Source organism: Coregonus lavaretus (genome assembly GCF_964263955.1).
Source record: "Coregonus lavaretus genome assembly, chromosome: 26".
NCBI classification, from domain to species: Eukaryota; Metazoa; Chordata; class Actinopteri; order Salmoniformes; family Salmonidae; genus Coregonus; species Coregonus lavaretus.
The window spans coordinates 32,633,532-32,660,705 of NC_140013.1; the positions used below are offsets into that span (position 1 = coordinate 32,633,532).

The following is a 27,174-nucleotide window of genomic DNA, read 5'->3' on the forward strand; positions in this document are numbered from 1 at the left end:
CTGTAGTCAGCGTCCATACATTTCTCTGTAACCTACATACAGACTGTCCTAGTGCTCCACCGGATCTTGCGAAGTGCAGCCAGGAAGCTCCATAGAATCCACGTCGCCAAGAAGACTCTCAGCTCCAAACCAGTCTACCAGCCCGACTCGTGTCTCAGGGTGGCCGGGCACTTCGACCAAACACTACCCGCAGACGTGGAACCATGGTAAGGAAATGAAAACATAGATTTAGAATGAAGTGCAACATAGATTTCGAGTGAAATGCTTTATAAAGATCCGCCGCCGCTCAGGCCAGTCGTTTAAGGCTATTATTTTGGGGGGAGGTGTGTTGCTTTTTTTTACGATTGCTACCCTATTGAAAACACATCCAATGAATTAACCTATGCCTGGCTAGTTGTGAATGATCGAGTATTTGAAGATGTTGCAGAAACTCGAGAAATGGCAACAGTGTAACAAAAACAATATGGTATTCAAAAGAGTCAGGAAGTCTCCGATCGATTGGTTACTAAATATGCTAGTAGTTCAATCTGCAACTTTATATAACGACTTTCTTCTAAACTACTTTATCGCAAATGGCTACCGCCTGAGCATTTCCAGACCAGAGCGAATTATTCATGCACCTCAAATGTGGTGGAATGCGCTTCAGTAAACAGACACGCCCCCATATAAACCAACCCTATAAGGTGAACAGTTGACTTGGTTCCACTTTGCCACTTTGTGAAATGTTGTATCTACACCAGGACTACAATTGTATAGCTGTTAGGGGTCGGATACACTTACAGTTTTATTGATAAGCATAATCAGAATAATTTGAATAGATGTAAAAAGTAAATAAAACATTTAAAGTTAAGTGTATCTGACCTGTCTCTATAAAAATATACTCAAATCTGGTCTCTGTCAAAGTTTTATTTCTTGTTCCCGTTCAACTGATCTGCATTTACATAGGAGTAAAGAGTTATCTGGTTAGTATCAATACAAGATACTGTGTCTAGTATTGATAAAGAAAAACCCTCCCGAGTGGCTCAGTGGCCTAATCCTGGTTCGAATCCAGGCTCTGTCGTAGCCAGCCGTGACCGGGAGACCAATGGGGCGGCGCACAATTGGCCCAGCGTCGTCCAGGGTAGGGAGCGTCTTCCAGGGTAGGGGAGGGAATGGCCGGCAGGGATGTAGCTCAGTTGGTAGAGCATGGCATTTGCAACGCCAGGGTTGTGGGTTCGATTCCAGTATGAAAAAAATGAAAATGTATGCACTCACTAACTGTAAGTCGCTCTGGATAAGAGCGTCTGCTAAATGACTAAAATGTAACTGTAAATGTATTGGTTAAATTAGGAGTCAGAGGTAGATTATGACTTAATATATTGGGTTCTCTCTCCCTCTGTCCATCTCAGCCTCTCCGGTTAGACATCAAGCGGAAGCTGACCGCTCGGTCAGACCGTGTGAAGAGTGTGGACCTGCACCCAACTGAACCATGGATGGTTGCCAGCCTGTACAATGGCAGTGTCTGTGTCTGGAACCATGAGACACAAGTAAACAACATTCATTCTCATTTAATTTGTTAGGATTCAGGGCTTATTCATTCATTCATTCATTGTACACATTGCTGCACATTATGTTCTTGAGGGAAATAGGAATGGATTCTTTCTCTATGACAATGATAACCATGATGCTGATGCTTCGTTTGAATCTCATGTCTGTGTAGACCCTGGTGAAGACATTCGAGGTGTGTGACCAGCCTGTGAGAGTGGCTAAGTTTGTGGCGAGGAAGCACTGGGTCATCGCTGGAGCAGTAAGTGTTATAACAACCTTATAACTGCTGATAATGCATCTATCTGTCCTATTCTATTCAGAGTTTTTCCATATCTCTCTCCCTGAATGCTGCAATACTTTTCCATTTTAACCTTCTCCACCCTCTCTCACTACACCTTCTCCTCCCCTTCACTCTCGCTCTTCTCGGGTCCTCCCCAGGATGACATGCAGATCCATGTGTTTAACTACAACACTCTGGAGAGAACTCACATGTTTGAGGCCCACTCTGACTACATCCGCTGCATCGCAGTCCACCCAACACAACCTTACATCCTTACCAGCAGTGGTATGTTGTCTCTCTCTCTCTCTCTCTCCCTCTCTCTCAATTTATATATATATATATATATAAATTAGTACCAGTCCAAAGTTTGGACACACCTACTCATTCAAGGGTTTTTCTTTATTTTTACTATTTTCTACATTGTAGAATAATGAATAATAGTGACGACATCAAAACTATGAAATAACACGTATGGAATCATGTAGTAACCAAAAAAGTCTTAAACAAATGAAAATATATTTTATATTTGAGATTAATCAAATATCCACCCTTTGCCTTGATGACATCTTTTCACACTCTTGGCATTCTCTCAACCAGCTTCATGAGGTAGTCACCTGGAATGCATTTCAGTTAACAGGTGTGCCTTCTTAAAAGTTAATTTGTGGAATTTCTTTCCTTCTTAATGCGTTTGAGCCAATCAGTTGTGTTGTGACAAGGTAGGGGGGTATACAGAAGATAGCCCTATTTGGTAAAATACCAAGTCCATATTATGGGAAGAACAGCTCAAATAAGCAAAGAGAAATGATAGTCCATCATTACTTTAAGACATGGAGGTCAGTCAATACGGAAAGTTTCAAGAACTTTTAACGTTTATTCAAGTGCAGTCGCAAAAACCATCAAGCGCTATGATGAAACTGGCTCTCATGAGGACCGCCACAGGAATGGAAGACCCAGAGTTACCTCTGCTGCAGAGGATACGTTCATTAGAGTTACCTGCCTCAGAAATTGCAGCCCAAATAAATGCTTCACAGAGTTCAAGTAACAGACACATCTCAACATCAACTGTTCAGAGGAGACTGTGTGAATCAGGGCTTCATGGTCGAATTGCTACAAAGAAAACCACTACTAAAGGACACCAATAATAAGAAGAGACTTGCTTGGGCCAAGAAACACGAGCAATGGACATTAGATTGGTGGAAGTTTGTCCTTTGGTCTGGAGTCCAAATTGGAGATTTTTGGTTCCAACCGCCATGTCTTTGTGAGACGCGGTGTGGGTGAACGGATGACCTCTGCATGTGTATTTCCCACCGTAAAGCATGGAGGAGGAGGTGTTATGGTGTTAACCAGCATGGCTACCACAGCATTTTGCAGCAATACGCCATCCCATCTGGTTTGGGCTTAGTGGGACTATCATTTTTTTTTCAACAGGACAATGACCCAACACACCTCCAGGCCATGTAAGGGCTATTTAACCAAGAAGGAGAGTGATGGAGTGCTGCATCAGATGAGCTGGCCTCCACATTCCCCCAACCTCAACCAAATTGAGAGGGTTTGGAATGAGTCGGACCGCAGAGTGAAGGAAAAGCAGCCAACAAGTGGTCAGCATATGTGGGAACTCCTTCAAGACCGTTGGAAAAGCATTCCAGGTGAAGCTGGTTGAGAGAATGCCAAGAGTGTGCAAATCTGTCATCAAGGCAAAGGGTGGCTATTTGAAGAATCTCAAATATAAAATATATTTTGATTTGTTTAACACTTTTTTGGTTACTACATGATTCCATATGTGTTATTTCATAGTTGTGATGGCTTCACTATTATTCTACAATGTAGAAAATAGTAAAAATAAAGAAAAACCCCTGAATGGGTAGGTGTTCTAAAACCTTTGACTGGTAGTGTGTGTGTGTGTGTATATATATATATATATATATGTGTGTGTATATATATATATATATATATATATATATATATATATATATATATATATATATATATATATATATATATATATATATATATATATATACTACCAGTCAAAAGTTTTAGAACACCTACCCATTCAGGATATACATAAATTGCAAACATCAACCATAGAATATTGTGAACATGAGCGTGTGTTTGTTTATGTGTCCAGATGACATGCTGATCAAGCTGTGGGACTGGGACAGGAAGTGGGTGTGTGGTCAGGTGTTCGAGGGCCACACCCACTATGTCATGCAGATCGTCATCAACCCTAAAGACAACAACCAATTCGCCAGCGCCTCCCTAGACAGGACCATTAAGGTACATACAGTACACACACACACACACTACTCTTTGTGCTTGAAGCACTACAGTTGTTGGTTTGATTATTTTTATGTTGAAGTGCTTATAGTTGTGTAGTGTATGTTTCATGAATTATATACAGTTGTTGTAAATTGTTACCACTACATTTCAGTAATACACTGAAGTATTTGTTGGCCCTTGGCTGTTGCAGGTGTGGCAGCTGGGTTCTTCCACCCCTAATTTCACTCTGGAGGGCCATGAGAAAGGAGTCAACTGTATCGACTACTACAGTGGAGGGGACAAGCCCTACCTTATATCAGGAGCAGACGACCGCCTGGTCAAGATCTGGGACTACCAGGTACACATGGATATAAACATGTAAACACAGTTGATGTACACATGTCACACAGTTTATATGCAGATGTACACAGTTTATATACACATGTACACACAGTTTATTTGCACACTTTCACACACTCTCAAACACAGAATGAAACACACACATATGCACAGCATACACACTTTTCAGATCAGAAAATACACACAAACTCCACTTGAAGTGTTATGCGTCTGTACTAGTGATCATATATATTGAGTTGACTGATTCTACGCTAGTCCTCTCCTCTACCTCCAGAATAAGACGTGTGTGCAGACTCTAGAGGGCCATGCCCAGAATGTGTCCTGTGTCAGCTTTCACCCTGAGCTGCCAATCATCCTCACTGGCTCCGAGGACGGTGGGTAGTGTAGTGTTTACCTTATCTCTTTAGAATGGAATAACAAGGTGTTTACCTATGTTATAACATAGTAATAACATTTTAAAAGTTGTAACATTGTATCGTGGTAATAACATGGTGTTTTCTTGTCATGTTGACTAGTTCCTGTCTTCCCTGGATCCTTTATGTTTGACCACCCTCTCACATGTGACTCTCTTTCGCTCCTCCCATCTTTCGTCTCCTAATGGACATACAGGCACAGTGAGAGTCTGGCATTCCAGCACGTACCGCCTGGATAACACACTGAACTATGGGATGGAACGTGTGTGGTGTGTGTGTGGCCAGCGAGGCGCCAACAGTGTGGCGCTGGGATATGATGAAGGCAGCATCATCATCAAAGTACCAATTTATGGAAACTCTAAACTATACATCTAGAATGATGTGGTGTCAGTGATCTGATTATTAGTATTGTTGGTAATCATATAGAATGTTTGTATTGTTTTTATACAGCACCAGTTTGATTCTATAGGCCTACATATCACCCATGTATGTCCAAGTTGTATGTTCAGCTCAAGTTGAAATATTATGATTTGAACATCACTCCTTCTCTTCCTCTGTCTCATCTTCTTCACTCTCTCCCCCCTCTTCTCCCTTTCTCCCCTTAATCCCCTTCCCCATCTCCCCCCTCCCTCAGTTGGGCCGTGAGGAGCCAGCCATGTCTATGGACTCTAACGGTAAGATCATGTGGGCCAAGCACTCTGAGGTGCAGCAGGCCAACCTGAAGGCCATGGGAGAGGCTGAGATACAGGACGGAGAGAGGCTGTCTCTGGCTGTCAAAGACATGGGCAGCTGTGAGATTTATCCCCAGACCATCCAGCACAACCCCAACGGCAGGTCAGTGTGTGCGTGTGTTACCGTGTTTGTGTGCATGTGTGTACTAGTTGCTCATCAAATGTAAACAAAAAAGTGTATATATATATATATATATATATATAGATATATAGATATATAGATGCTTTTATCCAAAGCGACTTACAGTCATGCGTGCATACATTTGTATGTATGGGTGGCCCCGGGAATCGAACCCACAATCTTGGTGTTACAAGCACCATGCTCTACCAACTGAGCCTTACAGGACCATAAATGTACAGTATATGTGTGTGTGTCAGTGGAGGCTGCTGAGGGGAGGACAGCTCATAATAATGGCTGGAATCTATGGAATGGTATCAAACGTGGTTTATGTGGTTGATACCATTCCATTGACTCCATTCCAGCCATTACTATGAGCCAACCTCCCCTCAGCTGTCTCCAGTGGTGTGTGATCACACACTAACTAATGTCCGTTGTGTGTGTGTTGCAGGTTTGTGGTGGTGTGTGGGGATGGAGAGTACATCATCTACACTGCAATGGCCCTGAGGAACAAGAGCTTTGGTTCAGCACAGGAGTTTGTCTGGGCCCACGACTCCTCAGAGTAAGTAAAGTCAACCGCACCCTGACAACTCATACACAGTCATCTATGGACCATCCACGGTCTAGTATGGTCAGGCTGACTTAACCGCTGTTGTTTCTATGGCAGGTATGCTACTCGGGAGAGCACCAGCATGGTCAAAATCTTCAAGAACTTCAAGGAGAAGAAGTCTTTTAAACCAGACTTTGGGGCAGAAGGTGAGACAAACATATCAGATTTGATCCAGTATGAACTGACTCCCTCTGTGTGCGTGTGCATGCAGATGATATGCTGATGTGTTATAACTAACTATATGTGTGTATCATCCCCTGCAGGTATCCACGGTGGGTTCTTGCTGGGCGTGAGGTCAGTGAGTGGTCTGGCCTTCTACGACTGGGAGAACACAGAACTGGTCCGCCGCATTGAGATCCAGCCTAAACATGTGAGTCAGCTACAGTATTTAAACTGCTAATAATCCACAGTTGATCTATATCAACTTTCAGACACTTGACCATTTACAGATTTATAGCAGGTCCAGGCTGCGCCTAGCTCAGGTCAAGAGGGTGAGAAGCCACCCACAGCGACCCAACCCTCCTCTAACCTCCTCCCCACAGCGACCTAACCTCCTCCCCACAGCGACCCAACCCTCCTCTAACCTCCTCCCCATAGCGACCCAACCCTCCTCTAACCTCCTCCCCATAGCGACCCAACCCTCCTCTAACCTCCTCCCCACAGTGACCCAACCCTCCTCTAACCTCCTCCCCACAGCGATCCAACCCTCCTGTAACCTCCTCTCCACAGCGATCCAACCCTCCTCTAACCCCCTCTCCACAGCGATCCAAGCCTCCTGTAACATTTTACATTACATTTACATTTTAGTCATTTAGCAGACGCTCTTATCCAGAGCGACTTACAGTTAGTGAGTGCATACATATTATTATAATTTTTTTTTTTTCATACTGGCCCCCCGTGGGAATCGAACCCACAACCCTGGTGTTGCAAACGCCATGCTCTACCAACTGAGCTACATCCCTGCTGGCCATTCCCTCCCCTACCCTGGACGACGCTGGGCCAATTGTGCGCCGCCCCATGGGTCTCCCGGTCACGGCCAGCTACGACAGAGCCTGGATTCGAACCAGGATCTCTAGTGGCACAGCTAGCACTGTGATGCAGTGCCTTAGACCACTGCGCCACTCGGGAGAGTAACCTCCTCCCCACAGCAACCCAACCCTCCTCTAACCCAGAGCGACCCAACCCTCATCTAACCCCCTCTACACAGCGATCCAACCCTCCTCTGACCCCCTCTCCACAGCAATCCAAGCCTCCTGTAACCCCTTCCCCACAGCAATCCAACCCTCATGTAACCTCCTCCCCACAGCAATCCAACCCTCCTGTAACCTCCTCCCCACAGCGATCCAAGCCTCCTGTAACCTTCTCCCCACAGCGATCCAAGCCTCCTGTAACCTTCTCCCCACAGCGACCCACTCCTCCTCTAACCTCCTGTAAGCTCTCCACAGCAACCCAATCCTCCTCTAACCCCCTCTCCACAGCAATCTAACCCCCTCTCCACAACGATCCAACCCTCCTCTAACCCCCTCACCACAGCGACCCAACCCTCCTCTAACCTCCTCTCCACAGCGATCCAACCCTCCTATAACCTCTTATCCACAGCGATCCAACCCTCCTCTAACCCCCTCTCCACAGTGCCCCAACCCTCCTCTAACCCCCTCTCCACAGCAATCCAACCCTCCTGTAACTTCTTATCCACTGCGATCCAAGCCTCCTGTAACCCCCCTTTCCACAGCGATCCAACCCCCTCCCCACAGCGATCCAACCCTCCTCTAACCTCCTCTCTATAGCGACCCAATCCTCTTCTAACCCCCTCTCCACAGCGATCCAACCCTCCTGTAGCCTCTTATCCACAGCGATCCAACCCTCCTCTAACCCCCTCTCCACAGTGACCCAACCCTCCTCTAACCTCCTCTCCACAGCGATCCAAGCCTCCTCTAACCCCCTCTCCACAGCGATCCAAGCCTCCTCTAATCCCCTCTCCACAGCGACCTAACCCCCTCTCCACAGCGATCCAACCCTCCTGTAACCTCTTATCCACAGCGATCCAACCCTCCTCTAACCCCCTCTCCACAGCGATCCAAGCCTCCTCTAACCCCCTCTCCACAGCGATCCAACCCTCCTGTAACCTCTTATCCACAGCGATCCAACCCTCCTCTAACCCCCTCTCCACAGCGATCCAAGCCTCCTCTAACCCCCTCTCCACAGCGACCCAAGCCTCCTCTAACCCCCTCTCCACAGCGACCCAACCCTCCTCTAACCCCCTCTCCACAGCGATCCAAGCCTCTTCTGCCTTTCTCCACAGCGATCCAACCCTCCTCTAACCCCCTCTCCACAGCGATCCAACCCTCCTGTAACCTCCTCTCCACAGCAATCTAACCCCCTCTCCACAGCGATCCAACCCTCCTGTAACATCATCTCCACAGCGACCCAACCCTCCTCTAACCCCGTCTCCACAGCGATCCAACCCTCCTGTAACAACCTCTCCATAGCGACACAACCCTCCTCTAACCTCCTCTCCACAGCGATCCCACCCTCCTCTAACCTCCTCTCCATAGCAAGTCAACCCTCCTCTAACCCCCTCTCCACAGCGATCCCACCCTCCTCTAACTTCCTCTCCACAGCGATCCAACCCTCCTCTAACCTCCTCTTCTTTCCTCAGATCTTCTGGTCAGAGTCTGGGGAGCTGGTTTGTATCGCCACGGAGGAGTCTTTCTTTGTGCTGCGCTACCTGGCTGAGAAAGTGGCAACAGCACAGGAGACCAAGGAGGGAGTCACTGAGGACGGGATAGAGGACGCCTTCGAGGTGAGACTACACTACATCTAGAGATTAGATTCTGGACAGGAGGATTTATTTTGTATTTGTACTGTAACATTTTCTTCTATATCTATTTCTCTCCCCCTCCCCCCTCTCTCTCTCTAGGTGTTGGGTGAGATTCAGGAGGTGGTGAAGACAGGTCTGTGGGTGGGAGACTGTTTCATCTACACCAGCTCAGTCAACAGACTCAACTACTACGTAGGAGGAGAGATCGTCACCATCGCCCACCTGGACAGGTAAGACTATACCTACCTGCTGAGACTGCTACAAACCATTGACCTGTTCACCTCAAATTACCTGCTATGTACTGTAGCTGTCGGTCTAAAATACTGGTGTTGTATTGACTCCCCTGTCTCTCTGGTATAGAAATTATGTACTGTAGCTGTCGGTCTAAAATACTGGTGTTGTATTGACTCCCCTGTCTTTTTGCTATAGAACTATGTACTGTACCTGTCGGTCTAAAATATTGGTGATGTATTGACTCCCCTGTCTGTCTGCTATAGAACTATGTACCTGCTGGGCTACATCCCTAAGGATGACCGTCTGTATCTGGGTGATAAGGAGCTGAACATCGTCACTTACTCTCTGCTGGTGTCAGTGCTAGAGTACCAGACTGCTGTAATGAGGAGGGACTTTGGGATGGCCGACAGGGTCCTACCCACCATCCCTAAAGAGATGAGGACCAGGGTCGCCCACTTCCTAGAGAAACAGGTGAGACTGAGAGGGTGGGTGTATTTTTACATTGGTATGCGTCTTAACGCATACCATTTCAGTGAATGTGTCCTCTCTTCTGTCTGTGTATCTTTGTGTGTGTAACCCTTTCTCTTATCTCTATCTCTCTCTACAGGGTTTCAGGCAGCAGGCCCTGGCTGTGTCCACAGACTCAGAACACAGGTTTGAGTTGGCTCTGCAGCTAGGAGAACTGAAGATCGCCTACCAGCTGGCTGTAGAATCCGAGGTAAGACATCACGTAAAGAGAAAGACTGGGGACATTTTTGACAAACTGGGAATTATATAGCAGTCTTGGAATGAAAGGGAAGTATTGAGAAATGTAGGGCCAAATGTGGATATTGGGAGACATATTTGGAGACCTCGGTATAAGATGACATGAGAATAACTGTAGTAAAGGGTATATCTTATCATATTTTTAACTAATCAAAAGCATAGTGAATAGGGCTTCTGTTTTGTGTTTGTGATGACTGTCTTTCTAACATGGCATACCTGTTCCCTCTCTCTTTTTCCCTCCCTTTCTCTCTCTCTCCACCTCCTCTTCTCCTCTCTCCCTGGCACGGTGCCCTGCAGTCGGAGCAGAAGTGGAAGCAGCTGGCAGAGCTGGCCACCACTAAGTGCCAGTTTGGCCTGGCCCAGGACTGTCTGCACCATGCCCAGGACTATGGAGGGCTGCTGCTGCTGGCCACAGCCTCGGGCAACGCCAGCATGGTGGGCAAGCTGGCAGAGGGGGCAGAGAGAGACGGCAAAACCAATGTGGCTTTCCTTACCTATTTCCTCCAGGGGAAGTAAGTGTGTTTAGGGAGAGAAGGGTGTGGGGGTGGATGTTACAGAGGAAGGTGAGGAGGAGTGAGCAGAGAGTACTGGCCGGTGTTTAGGTTGAACTTTTATATGTATATCATCATCATGTGGTCCTCTGTAGCTCTGTAGCTCAGCTGGTAGAGCACGGCGCACGCCAAAGTAGTGGGTTCGATCCCCGGGACCACCCATACACAAAAAAAAAAATGGCATATTATTATTATTATTATTATTATTATTATTATATCATCATAATCTGTCAATACATTATTCTTATCGTTTCATCATTTATAATTCATTATTGGATCTTGGTGCGCTTTATATGTTTATGATTTAGCTCTGTATGTGTCAATGTCCTTGGTTTCATCATTAATAATTGTATCTCCATATTTCTGTTCTGTTTATTCCTTCCAGACTGGACAAATGTTTGGAGCTCCTCATTAAAACCAACCGGCTGCCAGAGGCTGCATTCCTGGCCAGAACGTACCTGCCCAGCCATGTGTCTAGGTACAGCACTGGCAGGTTGACGTTTATTATCAATAATCTTGCCCTGGAGGCAGAACTAAGCAATTTCCGCTAGTGGGCCAGCAGTCATAATTGGTTATATTGTAAAAATTCATGAAAACAAAATCTAGTTTTTTGGTCTTCATTTAAGGTTAGGGTTAAGCATTCGTGTTAGCAGTGTTGTTAAGGTCAGTGTTGTTAAAGTCAGATTTTATGACTTAGTGGCTATGCCAGCTAGTGACCACTCCGCAGAGCTACCTCCAGAACATGATTCATGATGGAAAAACGCTAACCTGCATAGCACTGTGTGTGTGTCTGTGTGTACTGATCTCGCTGTGTCTCCAGAGTGGTGAAGCTGTGGAAGGAGAGCCTGGGGAAGGTGAATCAGAAGGCAGCTGATGCGTTGGCTGACCCTACAGACTACAGCAATCTGTTCCCCGGCCTACAGGAGGCCTTCCTGGCCGAAGACTACCTGAAGGAGACCCACGTCAGGCTGAGGCCTGCCGCAGAGTACCCCCTCATCACCGTGAGTAGATACACACACACACACACACACATCTTGGGCATATTGTGGCAAAACGATTGCAACCGTTTTGATTTTTTTTTAATGTTTCATACCTATTTAACACGACCCTGATTGAACATGTTCTTTCCATCTTACACTGAACAAAAATATAAACGCAACATGTGAAGTGTTGGTCCCATGTTTCATGAGCTGAACTGAAAGATCCCTGAAGTTTTCCATGCGCACAAAAACCTAATTTCTCTCAAGTTTTGTGCACAAATTTGTTTACATCCCTGTTTGTGAGCATTTCTCCTTTGCCAAGATAATCCATCCACCTGACAGGTGTGGCATATCAAGAAGCTGATTAAACAGCATGATCATTACACAGATGCACCTTGTGCTGGGTACAATAAATGGCCCATTGTCGTGCCATTCATCCGCCACCATCACCTCATATTTCAGCATGATAATGCACGGCCCCATGTCGTAAGGATCTGTACACAATTCCTGGAAGCTGAAAATGTCCCAGTTCTTGTATGGCCTGCATACTCACCAGACATGTTTGGGATGCTCTGGATCGATGTGTACGACAGCGTGTTCCAGTTCCCGCCAATATCCAGTAATTTCGCATAGCCATTGAAGAGGCGTGGGACAACATTCCACAATCAACAATCTGATCAACTCTATGCAAAGGAGATGTGTCGCACTGCATGAGGCAAATGGTGGTCACACCAGATACTGACTGGTTTTCCTATCCACGTCCCTACCTTTTTTTAAAGGTATCTGTTACCAACTGTATTCCCAGTCATGTGAAATCCATAGATTAGGGCATAATTAATTTATTTCAATTGACTGATTTCCTTATATGAACTGTAACTCAGTAAAATCTTTGAAATTGTTGCGTTTTTATTTTTGTTCAGTATAGTTATATTACTGTAGTGTATTAGTGACACCTAGTGGTGCAATACCAGCTGAGCACTATAGATACATGTGATGCACTGATGAACTCGCTCAATGTGTGCGACCACCAGTAAAATACATGTCAAGTCAATACTCTACAGTTACCATAACTCCTTTGTACCCTCTGCCCTTGTTTTCTAGTCAAATAAATAATATAATAATAATGCTTATTATATAATAGTATAAGCCTTGTACCTGTACTTGTAATAGTACTGTTGTAATACTGTGCTGTTCTACCTCCCCACCTCACTGTTCTACCTCCCCACCTCACTGTTCTACCTCCCCACCTCACTGTTCTACCTCTCCACCTCACTGTTCTGCCTCCCCACCTCACTGTTCTACCTCTCCACCTCACTGTTCTACCTCTCCACCTCACTGTTCTGCCTCCCCACCTCACTGTTCTACCTCTCCACCTCACTGTTCTACCTCTCCACCTCACTGTTCTACCTCTCCACCTCACTGTTCTACCTCTCCACCTCACTGTTCTACATCTCCACCTCACTGTTCTACCTCTCCACCTCACTGTTCTACCTCCCCACCTCACTGTTCTACCTCCCCACCTCACTGTTCTACCTCTCCACTCTGCAGCCCAATGAGGATAGGAATGTCCTGGGGGAATCTGCAGACTTTGTGCCAAAAGTAGTGCCGGCTGAACCAGAGGTAAAGTCTGGAATCTCACACCTACTGGAATACTGGACATGGCCACAGCTGTTGTATATAGTACTACTTACATAACCCCTAGTTTAGACAACCATTCAGTGTGATTTGTCAACTTGTCATTCTCAATTAAAATATGCTACTATCACTGTTCTATGTGCAGGAGGTTGCTGGGAGCATGGATGAAACCCCTGTATTGGTAGCAGTGGTAGAAACCCCCGTAATGGCAGCAGTGGTGGAGGCTGCAGCTCCAGAAGCTCCAGTAGTGGAAGAGTCCATTGTCATGGAAGAGGTAGAGCCTGTTGTGGCTGCAGTGGAGGAGTTTATCCCAGCAGTAGAAGAATCTATCCCAGTGACAGAAGTGGAACCAACTATGGCTGCAGTGGAAGAATCCATTGAGATGGCAGAGGAGGAACCCATTATTGTTGAAGTGGAAGCTCCCAAGCCAGAGGAGGCAACAGCAGTGGAAGATACCATCACTAAGATAGAGGTTCTTGTCACCATAGAAAACGGCACAGAAGCACCCCTCTTGGCGCCAGAGGTAGCACAGTCCACCCCAGAGGAAGAAGTCATAGCAACACCAAAGGAGGCTGTTGAGGAAGAACCTGCGACAATGAAGCCCATAGCAACAGATGCACCTGTTACCGAGTTGGTCACAGAACCACAGATTGTAACAGAAGCACCAGTTGCAGAGGCAACAGAATCAGAACCTGTTACCATAGAAGCGGTGGTGGAAGTTGAAGCACCCATTGCCGCAGCAGTACTAGAAGCCATAGCAGCAGAAGCACCCATTACTGAGGCAGTAGCAGAACCCATAGCAGCAGCTGAAGAAGCCCCAGTCATTGTAGAAGAGAATGAACCTGCTCCAGCCCCAGTCCTAGCCCCAGTCATAGACCCAACCCCAGTCCTAGCCCCAGCCATAGACCCAACCCCAGTCCTAGCCCCAGCCATAGACCCAACCCCAGTCCTAGCCCCAGCCATAGACCCAACCCCAGTCCTAGCCCCAGCCATAGACCCAACCCCAGTCCTAGCCCCAGCCATAGACCCAACCCCAGTCCTAGCCCCAGCCATAGACCCAACCCCAGTCCTAGCCCCAGCCATAGACCCAACCCCAGACCTAGCCCCAGCCATAGACCCAACCCCAGTCCTACCCCAAGTCATAGACCTTAGTCCTGTCCTACCCCCAGCCCTCGGCTCAACCCCACACATAGATATAGCCCCAGAACCAGTCATAGACCTAGCCCCAGCCCCAGCCATAGACCTAGCCCCAGCCATAGATCCAGCTCCAAACCCAGCCGTAGAGGACCAGGCTGCAGCAGCCCCAGCAGTAGAGCCCCTACCAGCCCTCATCCAGGTGGTTCCACCAGGCCCAGAGCCAGGCCCTGCAGCCCCTCTAGCTGCCCCCTTAGAGGGTAAAGGAGTGGAGGAGCCAGCCCCTGCAGCAGTAGCGGTAGCAGCAGCATCCATGGACCTGCTGGATCTGAATGATAAATGGAATGATGAGGAGGTAAAGCTAACCAGAGTCTATACATCCTGTCATGACTTACACACTATTTAGAATGCTAATCTATATTGGAAATCACTTTTTGATGTTTATTGATATTGAACAATGATGTACTCTATATGAATGTTAAGGGACAACAATGTACCAGCGAGGTACTTCACCCTCGCCCACACTGACTCATCACTCATATACATTGCTTTTCCCTCCAGGGCCTTGACGATCTGGACCTGGACAACTTTGATCTGGACGATGACATCGACACCACAGATGTCAATCTGGACGATGACTTCTTAGACAACTGAAAGTCTTGGTGGAGAAATCTCTTTAAAGTGACCAAAGAACACGTAGTGTGGGAGTGTGTGTGGGTGAATGGGAGTGTGTGTGGGTGACGGGTGTTTTTACCTTTACAGTGAAACTGGTGAAAGGTGGGGTGGATGAGTTTATGTCTTTCTATCTTTATACATGAACTGTGAAACACCGTGGGAGGGGGTTTGTAGAATGCTTTGGGTGATAATGGGATGTACAGGGTTCATTCATTAGGAATGAACGCAGGACATTTTTTGAAACGGGAAACAAAAATGTGCCTTATTGAACAGGTACAAATTTACTGTGTCAAATAGATTTCTCTGGTTTCGCACATGCTGAACACGACCCTGGGTTGTATTCATTAGTCGTATTTCGTTGCAAAACATTTTGCAATGGAAACTGTTTACTCCAAATACAAAACAAGTTTCTATTGCACAAATTCAGGTCGGTTCCTAGAGTAAACTTTTTCCATTGCAAAATATTTAGCAATGGAATCCAACTAATGAATACACCAACTGTCACATTGACCTACAGTATAGAATGATAGTGTGAACCAGAGGGGTCATGGGTTTGAAATGTTTACCGTATCCTCTCACATAGGAAGAGAATAGTTTACTACACTACAGTACCTCTTACCCCTAGCTAACCAGGCTTGGGTCTATCTTTCATTAGTTAGGTTCTCTCCACAGGTGATGAGCTTGTCATCAGTATACCTCTACATGTCATGGCAAGCATGCTGCTCTGTCATGGTCTAGTGTAGGGTTGCCCAACCCTGTTCCTGGAGAGCTACTCTCCTGGAGGTTTTCGTTCCAACCCCAGGTGTTAATAACCTGATTCATCTTATCAACCTGCTAATTATTAGAATCAGATGTGCTAGATTAGGGTTGGAGCAAAAACCTACAAGACAGTAGCTCTCCAGGAACAGGGTTGGGCAGTCCTGGTCTAGTGCTTTATGCCTCTGCTGTTTTTATAAGGAACCTACTTCGCTGTTACAGATGTGAACCCAAGTGCCTTATGTACTGGTCTAGAAAAGGGATTGAAATGTTATCAACTCAGTAAAGATGACAAGTGTTTGTCTGAATCAGGCCATAGGAATAATTCAGATTCAATAAATGAGAGAGAAAGTATATAAACACATTTTTATTTTGTATGTACATAAATCATGATCATTAAAAAGCTTACAGTCAGTTCCAATGTTGATATACAGTATGATTAAGGTTATGGACAAATGACAAGGTTGAAATGCAGAAGTGAATATCTGCACTGCGTCGTGTGCCCTTCCACCAAATGATAGACTGAAGCTTGGTGCACCCCAATTATGTGCACATTTTGATGCCATTCATTCCAATGGACACTTGGCTTGCAAGTGGTTCATATGAGCTCCATAGTTGAAGGACAAAGTTATTCTCTTTGTTTACTGTAATTGTCCAGTTGATGAAAGTTTGGGTCATGGATAGGCAGGCCATTGGGGATAATGTCACAGCTCCATTGGTTTGTTGTTGTGGGTGTGAGGTGTATGGGACGGTCAGACTGAGCTCTGCTGTGATGTGACAGAGCTCTCCAGTGGTTAGGTATGGTGATGCATGGGACGGTCAGACGGCGCTCTCTGCGGAGGTCTGTTCGTAGGCCTGCAGGGCCAGCTCTATGTATCCTGCCCTCTGGGACTCCCGCTTGGCGTAGATCTGGTGGGGAACAGACACACAGAGGTTAAACAAAGGGTTTACTGGGTATCATGGCTACCAATATGGTGACTGGTGCATCAACCTATCAATCAGGTCCTGAGATGCACTAGTGTCTGCTGATTGGGCCCCACCTTGAGCAGGTCCAGTCCAGAGGCCTGTTGGCTGGAGGCCTCCTGGGCTATCTCACTGTGTGGATGGACCTTGTTGAACAGACCCACCAGACTCACTGCATCCTGCAACCTAGAACAACCAGAACAATAAAGCCAGTGTTAGTGTGGATACTCTGGGCTAACAATGACAGTTATGGTGTTAAATCATTACTTGTTGTCACAATGTAACACTGTTATAATATGGCATTTGGAGTCATAAACAGATGGCATGGGGTGTCAGTTTCAATAAAGTTGGAGAAAAACAAGCCTCTAACACAGTGGTTCCCAATCAGGGGTACTAGGACCCCTGGGGGTACTTGAGAAGATTCATGAGACCATAGTCTAACAAGTAAAATGCACATGAGGGGGTACTTCAGGGGTACTCCGGGCAGAGCAAAATTCAGTAGGTGGTACAGTAACCGAAAAAGGTTGGGAGCCACTGCTCTAACATACACGGACACTCACAGGTCTTTCTGCAGCATGTCTATGATGAGTCCGTCCACCCTCCTGGCATTGACCAGGTACCAGACCAGGCCACCAAAATGTCTGGTGGAGCGCAGCAGACCATACTTCCCCATCTTCTCTAGATTCTCATAGGTGGCTGCATGCACCTGGACAACAGAGCACAGCCAATAGGAAGAGGGTTTTACTAACTGCTAATGGGTAATAATAACTGAACAATACATCTGGACAGCCTGTTGAGTGTGAAGGCAGTGGTCTTTTACCCTGATGTATTCTGAGGAGTCAGGTTCAAACTGGACCTGGCACAGATCCAACACATCCTCATGACGATCCTGGCCAAACACCACCTTCAGGTTCTCCTCCTTGAAGACAGGGGGTGCTGTGAGCCTGCGGCCCCCTTTAGGGAAGTAGACCTGCAGGATCCTGTCTCTCTCCTCCCACGATGCCTTCCTCAGTGTCCCAGTGGGTTCCCGGATCACTATGAACCGCTCCTGGAAACACCAGGAGACAACCATGGAAGAGAGAACAAAATTTGAGTGAGAAGACAAAAAAGAGCACTAATTGTAAATGATAACCAATATTTATGTTGATGGACACAAACCATTACACACTTTGCCTGTGGTGTACTGTATGTTGAATGTAACGTTGGTGGACACAAACAAACACACTCTCTTCCTCTCTCTCCTACCCTGTGCGGTATGTTGAAGGTGATGTCAGTGAAGACGTATTTGGCTGTGTCCATGCCCTCCAGGATCTTGTCCTCAGACAGGACATCGTTGATGGGCTTCCTCTCCGGCAGCACTGGAGGCATCTTCAGCAGCCTCTGGGCCTGCTCCCTGGCACTCTGGGTCGCCTACAACACAAACACTGACACATTAACAAGACTGACACTAGCTGTACAGAGACATAATCTGCCAACTGAAATGTTCAGAATGTTGCAGCAGATGTTGTAGACCCATTCCCTACTCTGCATGACAGACAAACTATCTGCCCTGCTGTGTGTGTGTGTGTCCATACCGCCTTCAGCTGTGCATCGGTCATAAGTTTGTACGTGGGCGGCTTCAGCTCCTGTTTGATGGGTCTGAACACCTTCTCCAGGTCCAAGCCTGTGATTCGGGTTAGGATGTCCTGCACCTCTGCATCCATAAACTGGGGCTTCACATTGGCATCTGGAGAACCTAGAAACAAATGAATGACTTCAGAGATGGATTAAGCTAGCTCTGGTCTCAGATCTGCAAGTACGCCCTGCATCAGAGTTAGTCACACTGCGCATATTGACACAGGAAGTGATCTCACTGATGTCGCAAAACAGGAAGAATGGCGCCAAGTACAAACCAAAGATTGTATGTACAAACCTTCCTCTCCTGAATAAAAGCCTTCTAGATACTTTTCATAATTGCACTTATCTTCAACTCCTGGAATGATTGTTACATCATTGTTACATGTTCTCCAAAGAATCTTAAAATGGACTTGGTACTTAAAGATCAGAAATCAAACTTGACGAGAGTGAGGATGAAGATAGATACAGTATCAGTCAAAAGTTTAGACACACCTACTCATTCATTCCAGGGTTTTTCTTTATTTTTACTATTTTCTACATTATAGAATAATAGTGAAGCCATCAAAACTATGAAATAGCAAATATGGAATCATGTAGTAACCAAAAAAGTTAACAAATCAAAATATATTTTATATTTGAGATTCTTCAAATAGCCACCCTTTGCCTTGATGACAGTTTTGCACACTCTTGGCATTCTCTCAACCAGCTTCATGGGGTAATCACCTGGAATGCATTTCAATTAACAGGTGTGCCTTGTTAAAAGTTAATTTGTGGAATTTCTTTCCTTCTTAATGCGTTTGAGCCAATCAGTTGTGTTGTGACAAGGTAGGGGTAGTATACAGAAGATAGCCCTATTTGGTAAAAGACCAAGTTCACATTATGGTAAGAACAGCTCAAATAAGCAAAGAGAAATGATAGTCCATCATTACTTTAAGACATGAAGGTCAGTCAATCCGGAAAATTTCAAGAACTTTGAAAGTTTCTTCAAGTGCAGTCGGAAAACCATCAAGCGCTATGATGAAACTGGCTCTCATGAGGACCGCCACAGGAAAGGAAGAACCAGAGTTCCCTCTGCTGCAGAGGATAAATTCATTAGAGTTAACTGCACCTCAGATTGCAGCCCAAATAAATGCTTCAGAGTTCAAGTAACAGACACATCTCAACATCAACTGTTCAGAGGAGACTGCGTGAATCAGGCCTTCATGGTCGAATTGCTGCAAAGAAACCACTACTAAAGGACACCAATAAGAAGAAGAGACTTGCTTGGGCCAAGAAACCTGAACAATGGACATTAGACCGGTGGAAATCTGTCCTTTGGTCTGATGAGTCCAAATTTGAGATTTTTGGTTCCAACCGCCGTGTCTTTGTGAGACGCAGAGTAGGTGAATGGATGATCTCTGCATAGTGAGTGCATACATTTTCATACTTTTTTCGTACCCTGGTGTTGCAAGCACCATGCTCTACCAACTGAGCTACATGGGACTTGTTTCTAAACCAATACATGTATTACTAGTAAGACATAATGTGGTATATTGTTTAATTTCAGATTTTTGGTGACCTGAGCCTTTTAACCAAAATATCACAAAAGAGACAGAAATGTTCACCTGCCCCTTTAAGGGCGGGAAGTTACCGTGGTAACGCGACTCAAGAACCTGTGAGATTGAGTGACTAATAGCTGCGTTGTCTTCTCTTCCCTAGAAGTTGAAACTGAAACATTGAAAAACAACCTAGCTTGTAAACAAAACAATGTAATTAGCCAAGGAACACAAGGACAAAGTCTCACTTCAGTAGACTTTCGTTTCAAGTAAATTAGACCAACTGTTATGCCTGTGCACTGCCAATCTAAAAATGAATCTTTCACTCAGCTCTTCACGTGCGCACAGGCTCTAGCCAGGCAGTGTTGCAACTCGAGGTGGGATAGGCTATAGGATTTGTAGTGCTTTGACTTTGTGCGATTAATTTACCAGCTATGAAACAAAAAAACGGCAGAAATACTTTGAAAACAGCTACCGCTGCATTTACTTTGCTATAAATGTGATCATACTTGTCTTTTTATTTCCAAATGCTCGCACTGTGGAGCCCTGACCACCCTTCAACGTGGCTGGTGAAATGTACATCTTACCCGGCAATGCCAAAATCTACCCGCATATGGCAGGTGTTAATTGTAGGCCCTGTATTATTATTATTTGTATTATTATTTTTTATTAATTATTATTATAATAAGTCATTTACATTTCTAATTGTCGGAGTGGACATGCTACACTTGTGAGAAAACAATTTTTGTTTATTTCATTCCATTTATGAATTTTGTTAATTTATTAATCGTCTTTTGTTTGAAAAGCTCCTGTCAATGTTGAGTAAGGACGCGCACCTGATTATGCATATAGACGTAGGACTAGTCTACATGGCCAGCGCGCAAATGTAGGCCTACAAATGTGCCCATTTGGGGATGTTTGATAGTATTTCTGATTGTCTTAACTCACCACCACTAATGACCTGTGGAACTTCAAGGTAATTTTTCTTCACCTCAAACAGCAAGTAAACTAAACCTGTTTTTAGAATCAAATGAGAGTGACAATAGTTCCTCAAAAGTATTTTAACAATATTTCCAGCTCTCTCCCTTTCATTAACCACTCGACATTAAAGGCTAAATATAACGCTCTGATCCAGTGGAAACGTCATAGAATGCCTGATTACTTCTTAACCCTTGCACAAATAGCCTACAGCCGTGTCAGTCCTGAGGTCACTGGCCTCGGGACTGACACATTTTATACAATGTTTCAAGTTTGCTAGAGTGAATTTTGAGCGACCCAGTTGATACAATATTTCAAGTTCAAGTTGAGCAATGTTTTTATGTGTTGGCTTTATGTAGTCTATTTTTACATTGTAGGCAATATGTTACTTTTATATAATTTTCATTTAGATAGAATGTAGATTAACCACAGACAATGACTTTGAGATACAAAGACTATTATACTTTAAATGAAACTGTTCTACAAAAATGTGCATATGAAAATCCTAACTGGCATGCAGATCATTAGAAATGGTAGGATAAATTGGCACTCCAAAAGGAAAAGGTGTAGCCTATTACAGGCAACTTCAGGAGCATAATGGCAGAATCTGCCAAGGCCAGCAGCAGTAGGAGGGTCGGGAACAGGTTTTTTTTCTTCTGGTTCGGCTATCTTGAGCTCTTCTTCTTCTTCGATGAGGTTTAACGGCAGTTGGCATCCAATAAATGTTCCATTACCGCCACCTACTAGACTGGAGTACAACTCCCTTATACTTTGCTTGAAAAAATAAAATAAAAAATACCCTACCATCTAACACTATACTCACAAAAAAAGTAAACACCACCCTACTCCACTAATTAAATAAATGTAGTCCTACTTCAGACCAACAGCCTGAAAGGATGGGACACCACCACTTAACACACCCTGTAACTCTTCTGACGTCAAGTCTCGCAAACCCAAATACCTCTCTGCAGCTGCCACCACAACCTCAATTTTCTGCGACTTATGTTCCATCCCTGCAGTACAGTTGATAACCATTGCTATAAATCCAATCTTACTGAAACATACAGTATATCACTTGTTGGTTTAGCCCTCTGTACTGGTACAGATCTACTACTCACACCACTCCTCTCAGGATCCCTCCCCTTTGACCCATCTTCCTCTACTTTCTTCACTGCCTCAACATATGACAACTTCTGCACTACTTTAACCCTGGAAACCTCAACCTGCCTCTCTCGCACGGGACATTTCTGATCCCCAGCCCCATGGGCACCCCTACAATTAACACATACCATTACTTTCCACAAATTCCTTTGTCTCATGCCCTTCTGCACACTTCTCATACCTAGGAACCTCCCTCCTACACACTGCTGCCACATGCCCATAAGCTTGACACCTGTAACAACGTAATGTATTCGGCACAAAAGCTCGTACAGGATAACTTATATATCCTAACATCACTTTGTCGGGCAAAGACTCAACCAAACTCAAAGAACAGACAACGACGCTTCTATTTCACCACTCACGCCACCTGTCTGCATCGCACCAAATGACAAGCACCACAAACACCGGGAATCTTCCCCTTCAGTTGGTCAACTTTTACATTTACCGCTACCCCAGTAATCACTTCTTTCAATGGCGCCCTTTTCTTGAATGCAGAGTGCCTGCTCCCTCTGCCCAGCAGAAACAAACAATTATCACTAGACCACTTCTGGTTACCCTAACGGATTCCAAAGCACCCAACTCTGCTTTCACCCACCCTGAAACCACAAATGGATCAGCCAAAAGGCAAGGGTCCACTATTTCCCAAAACGTCATTACTACTGTCACAGACTCCTCTTTATCCTACCGCAACACTTTACCATTTCAAACAAGCGCGCTCTTCCAACCACCATCTCGCTTCCTTCACCCTCCGATCCCTCATACTACGCCCCCAACATCTGCCGCCCTACTCTATCTTGATCTCTGGCTCCCTCGAGACATTTGTGTGTCTTAATTAGTTAATCAAACCGCCTGCTTAAAGCATCAGACAAGTTCAGTACATATAGCTTAGTTGCGTTTATTAAAACACATAGTGTTGAAAAATACACGTTTTAAAATTTCAACCAATCGATTGGTGGAAAGAAAAAACTACTCTTGGTCGACCAAGATTTTTTTTTTTTTTTTTTTCGGGGACAGCCCTAGTAGAAATGAGCTTTAGATGCCCAAAACAATCCTGAGGGAGGACCCCCAGACCCACCGCCAGGTTATGTCCAGAAATCCGTCCATTATGATGTAGCATTGCGATAAAGCCACTCTCACTACACTGGAAGTTAATAGGAAAACGACTTTTAGATCGCAAAAACGTATATCATAGGTCAGATTTCAATACTGGCCGATGTCATAACGCGGGAGGTTGTCTCCTCTCCAATGAGCCATTGATCATATTGTTGCGATATTCCTACCTCGAGAAATGTGTAATTTAACAGAGGGTCCAGCACATTTCTCATATTTGTCTGCCTCTTCAGTCCGGGGTGCATTGCATGTTGCCGTTGCGAATGTCAGACTCCACTCTGCGAGGCACATCGATCTGAAGGTTGAACATGGCGAGATTGTAGACTCCTAAATTGATAGTGCAGTTTGTTCAGGTGATTTTACAGGTAACTAGCTACTCCACATGCTGATATTGATTTTGGTATAATTGTGTGTAACTAAACTCAGCAAAAAAAGAGACGTCCTCTCATGGTCAACTGCGTTTATTTTCAGAAAACTTTAAATATTTGTATGAACATAACAAGATTCAACAACAGACATGAACTGAACAAGTTCCACAGACATATGACTAACAGAAATTGAATAATGTGTCCCTGAACAAAGGGGGGGGGTCAAAATCAAAAGTAACAGTCAGTATCTGGTGTGGCCACCAGCTGCATTAGGTACTGCAGTGCATCTCCTCCTCATGGACTGCACCAGATTTGCCAGTTCTTGCTGTGAGATGTTACCCCACTCTTCCACCAAGGCACCTGCAAGTTCCTGGACATTTCTGGGGGGGGAATGGCCCTAGCCCTCACCCTCCGATCCAACAGGTCCTAGACGTGCTCAATGGGATTGAGATCCGGGCTCTTCGCTGGCCATGGCAGATCACTGACATTCCTGTTTTGCAGGAAATCATGCTCAGAACGAGCAGTATGGCTGGTGGCATTGTCATGCTGGAGGGTCATGTCAGGATGAGCCTGCAGGAAGGGTACCACATGAGGGAGGAAAATGTCTTCCCTGTAACGCACAGCGTTGAGATTGCCTGCAATGACAACAAGCTCAGTCCGATGATGCTGTGACACACCGCCCCAGACCATGACGGACCCTCCACCTCCAAATCGATTCCGCTTCAGAGTACAGGCCTTGGTGTAACGCTCATTCCTTCAACGATAAACGCGAATCCGACCATCACCCCTGGTGAGACAAACTGCAACTCGTCAGTGAAGAGCACTTTTTGCCAGTCCTGTCTGGTCCAGCGACGGTGGATTTGTGCCCATAGGTGACGTTGTTGCCGGTGATGTCTGGTGAGGACCTGCCTTACAACAGGCCTACAAGCCCTCAGTCCAGCCTCTCTCAGCCTATTGCGGACAGTCAGAGCACTGATGGAGGGATTGTGCGTTCCTGGTGTAACTCGGGCAGTTATTGTTGCCATCCTGTACCTGTCCCGCAGGTGTGATGTTCGGATGTACCGATCCTGTGCAGGTGTTGTTACACGTGGTCTGCCACTGCGAGGACGATCAGCTGTCCGTCCTGTCTCCCTGTAGCGCTGTCTTACGGGTCTCACAGTACGGACATTTCAATGTATTGCCCTGGCCACATCTGCAGTCCTCATGCCTCCTTGCAGCATGCCTAAGGCACGTTCACGCAGATGAGCAGGGACCCTGGGCATCTTTCTTTTGGTGTTTTTCAGTCAGTAGAAAGGCCTCTTTAGTGTCCTAAGTTTTCATAACTGTGACCTTAATTGCCTACCGTCTGTAAGCTGTTAGTGTCTTAATGACCGTTCCACAGGTGCATGTTCATTAATTGTTTATGGTTCATTGAACAAGCATGGGAAACAGTGTTTAAACCCTTTACAATGAAGATCTGTGAAGTTATTTCGATCTCTACGAATTATCTTTGAAAGACAAGGTCCTAAAAAAGGGACGTTTCTTTTTTTGTTGACTTTACGTTTGCTTGCTGGCTGGCTAGAGCCGATGGAGAGAGCGTTGCATTGTGGGTTGTGTAGTCAACTTGAGCTGTAACAGATTTCCACAAAGATTGTCACGTTGCTACCAACCTTATTATAATGACAAAATGAAACATTTGTTCGCATAAAATAGTTCTAACATAGGAATTAGTAGTTCTGGGTGGATGTTTCCTTTAAGTTAGCTAGTTAGGGCCATGGTAGCCAGATACAATGTCTGTGACGTTCCAAGTCCGATTGCTGTCACATTCAAAACAACTGGGAACTTCGGGAAAAAACGAGCTCTGACTGGGAAAATCGTTTTGAACGGTCATCCAACTAGGATTTCCAAGTCGGAAAAATCTGGCATCTTTCAAAAATTCCGACTTCCCGACCCAAAGATGACTGACGTCATGATTTGACCTCGTTTTTTTCTGAGTTCCCAGTTGTCTTGAAACCACCAGTACTTTATGCTAAGAAATGCTAATGGGACCTTCAAGACCACTGGGAACTCGTAAAAAAACGAGGTCAAATCATGACGTCAGTGATCTTCGGGTGGGGAAGTCGGACCTCTAGAAAGAGGCCAGAGTTCCCGACTTGGAAATCGTAGTTTTGAACGCGGCATAAATGTACGTTATTGTCAACGTGTGTAAATAGCTTCAAGGATAACAGCTAGCTACTAGTACCATTCAAGTGATTCAGATGCTGAAAAGTGAACGCTAGCTACATTTTCGCATAGGCAGCTAGATAACAATAGCTGCACATGCTACAAGGTCAGTGGTAGAGCTCCCGTTTCTCAGTGTGGCGACAAATTGTAAATAAACGACTTACTGTTGTCAGACGGTGCACTGCACAGCATCCTTCTGCTACATCTGACAAGTATTCGTGTGTTTTGATCGACATTTTTGACCCAAGAATAGCTCCTAAATAGGCACCGCGCTGCACCAAGCGCGGCCATGTTTGTAGTTACCTCATCGATCACACTGACGTGACCTTTACGTTCTAAGTAGAAATGGGGGAATCATGGGAGATGGAGTCTTTCGATTGTGTGAGTGTTTTATGAAGGATGTTCACCAGATGGCGCTAATTGATAATTTATTTTGTGTCCACTTGCAAGTTGTTCATTACATTTTACATTTTAGTCATTTAGCAGACGCTCTTATTCAGAGCGACTTACAGTTAGTGAGTGCATATATTTTTCATGGTTACAGTGGTGATTCTCATGACATTCTGACATGTTGTAAGTACCATAAACATGTATTATGTTTGTCTGACCAATATAGACAGTCTTTTCACATTACAAAAAAAAAAAAAGAAAAACCCTGGAATGAGTAGGTGTGTCCAAACTGTTGACATTTAGCCATTTAGCAGACACTCTTATCCAGAGCAACTAGGGTTAAGTGCCTTGCTCAACGGCAGATTTGGTCACCTAGTCGGCTCGGGGATTCGAACCAGCGACCTTTCGGTTACTGGCCCAATGCTCTTAACCGCTAGGTTACATGCCATGGAAACACACACACATATTATACATGCATTACATGGATATACAGGACATGAATATGCAGTACATGGAGTTAATTTGTGGAATTTCTTTCCTTCTTAATGCGTTTGAGCCAATCAGTTGTGCTGTGACAAGGTAGGGGTAGTATACAGAAGATAGCCCTATTTGGTAAAAGACCAAGTCCATATTATGGTAAGAACAGCTCAAATAAGCAAAGAGAAACGACAGTCCATCATTACTTTAAGACATGAAGGTCAGTCAATACGGAACATTTTAAGAACTTTGAAAGTTTCTTCAAGTGCAGTCGCAAAACAGGAAGAATGGCGCCAAGTACAAACCAAAGATTGTATGTACAAACCTTCCTCTCCTGAATACAAGCCTTCTAGATACTTTTCATAATTGCACTTATCAATCTTCAACTCCTGGAATGATTGTTACATCATTGTTACATGTTCTCCAAAGAATCTTAAAATGGTACTTAAAGATCAGAAATCAAACTTGACGAGAGTGAGGATGAAGATAGATACAGTACCAGTCAAAAGTTTAGACACACCTAC

At 45.1% G+C, this 27,174-nt stretch overlaps 2 protein-coding genes across 2 annotated transcripts; one reads left to right on the forward strand and one right to left on the reverse strand.

The window, feature by feature from the left end:
* Positions 1–77: 77 nt before the first annotated feature.
* Positions 78–16,263, forward strand: LOC311101901 (coatomer subunit beta'-like). The gene is made up of 22 exons (XM_084143136.1): positions 78–206; positions 1,389–1,526; positions 1,700–1,786; positions 1,966–2,092; positions 3,936–4,084; positions 4,278–4,424; positions 4,701–4,800; positions 5,036–5,178; positions 5,474–5,673; positions 6,140–6,250; positions 6,356–6,444; positions 6,562–6,668; positions 8,958–9,101; positions 9,219–9,349; positions 9,617–9,824; positions 9,961–10,071; positions 10,416–10,630; positions 11,055–11,147; positions 11,490–11,670; positions 13,198–13,269; positions 13,430–14,773; positions 14,980–16,263. Exons 1-22 carry the CDS (start codon positions 204–206, stop codon positions 15,070–15,072), a joined length of 3,993 nt encoding a protein of 1,330 aa, XP_083999262.1. The 5' UTR covers positions 78–203; the 3' UTR covers positions 15,073–16,263.
* LOC311101902 (small ribosomal subunit protein mS22-like) lies at positions 16,197–26,095 on the reverse strand. Its single transcript, XM_084143137.1, has 7 exons — positions 25,948–26,095; positions 18,387–18,547; positions 18,058–18,222; positions 17,633–17,860; positions 17,373–17,518; positions 16,890–16,998; positions 16,197–16,758 (listed from the first exon to the last, which is right to left on the reverse strand). Exons 1-7 carry the CDS (start codon positions 26,072–26,074, stop codon positions 16,669–16,671), a joined length of 1,026 nt encoding a protein of 341 aa, XP_083999263.1. The 5' UTR covers positions 26,075–26,095; the 3' UTR covers positions 16,197–16,668.
* Positions 26,096–27,174: the final 1,079 nt, after the last annotated feature.

What these genes read in the sequence shown, in the direction of transcription:
- LOC311101901 (XM_084143136.1), top strand. An exon ending in AAGGCAGCATCATCATCAAA is followed by an intron (nt 5,179 to 5,473) that starts GTACCAATTTAT and finishes CCCCTCCCTCAG; the next exon opens with TTGGGCCGTGAGGAGCCAGC. An exon ending in ACCATCGCCCACCTGGACAG is followed by an intron (nt 9,350 to 9,616) that starts GTAAGACTATAC and finishes TGTCTGCTATAG; the next exon opens with AACTATGTACCTGCTGGGCT.
- LOC311101902 (XM_084143137.1), bottom strand. Translation starts at nt 26,074, where the DNA reads ATGGCCGCGCTTGGTGCAGCGCGGTGCCTATTTAGGAGCTATTCTTGG. An exon ending in CAGTGCACCGTCTGACAACA is followed by an intron (nt 18,548 to 25,947) that starts GTAAGTCGTTTA and finishes ATTTGTTTCTAG; the next exon opens with GTTCTCCAGATGCCAATGTG. An exon ending in GACATGCTGCAGAAAGACCT is followed by an intron (nt 16,999 to 17,372) that starts GTGAGTGTCCGT and finishes TGGTTGTTCTAG; the next exon opens with GTTGCAGGATGCAGTGAGTC.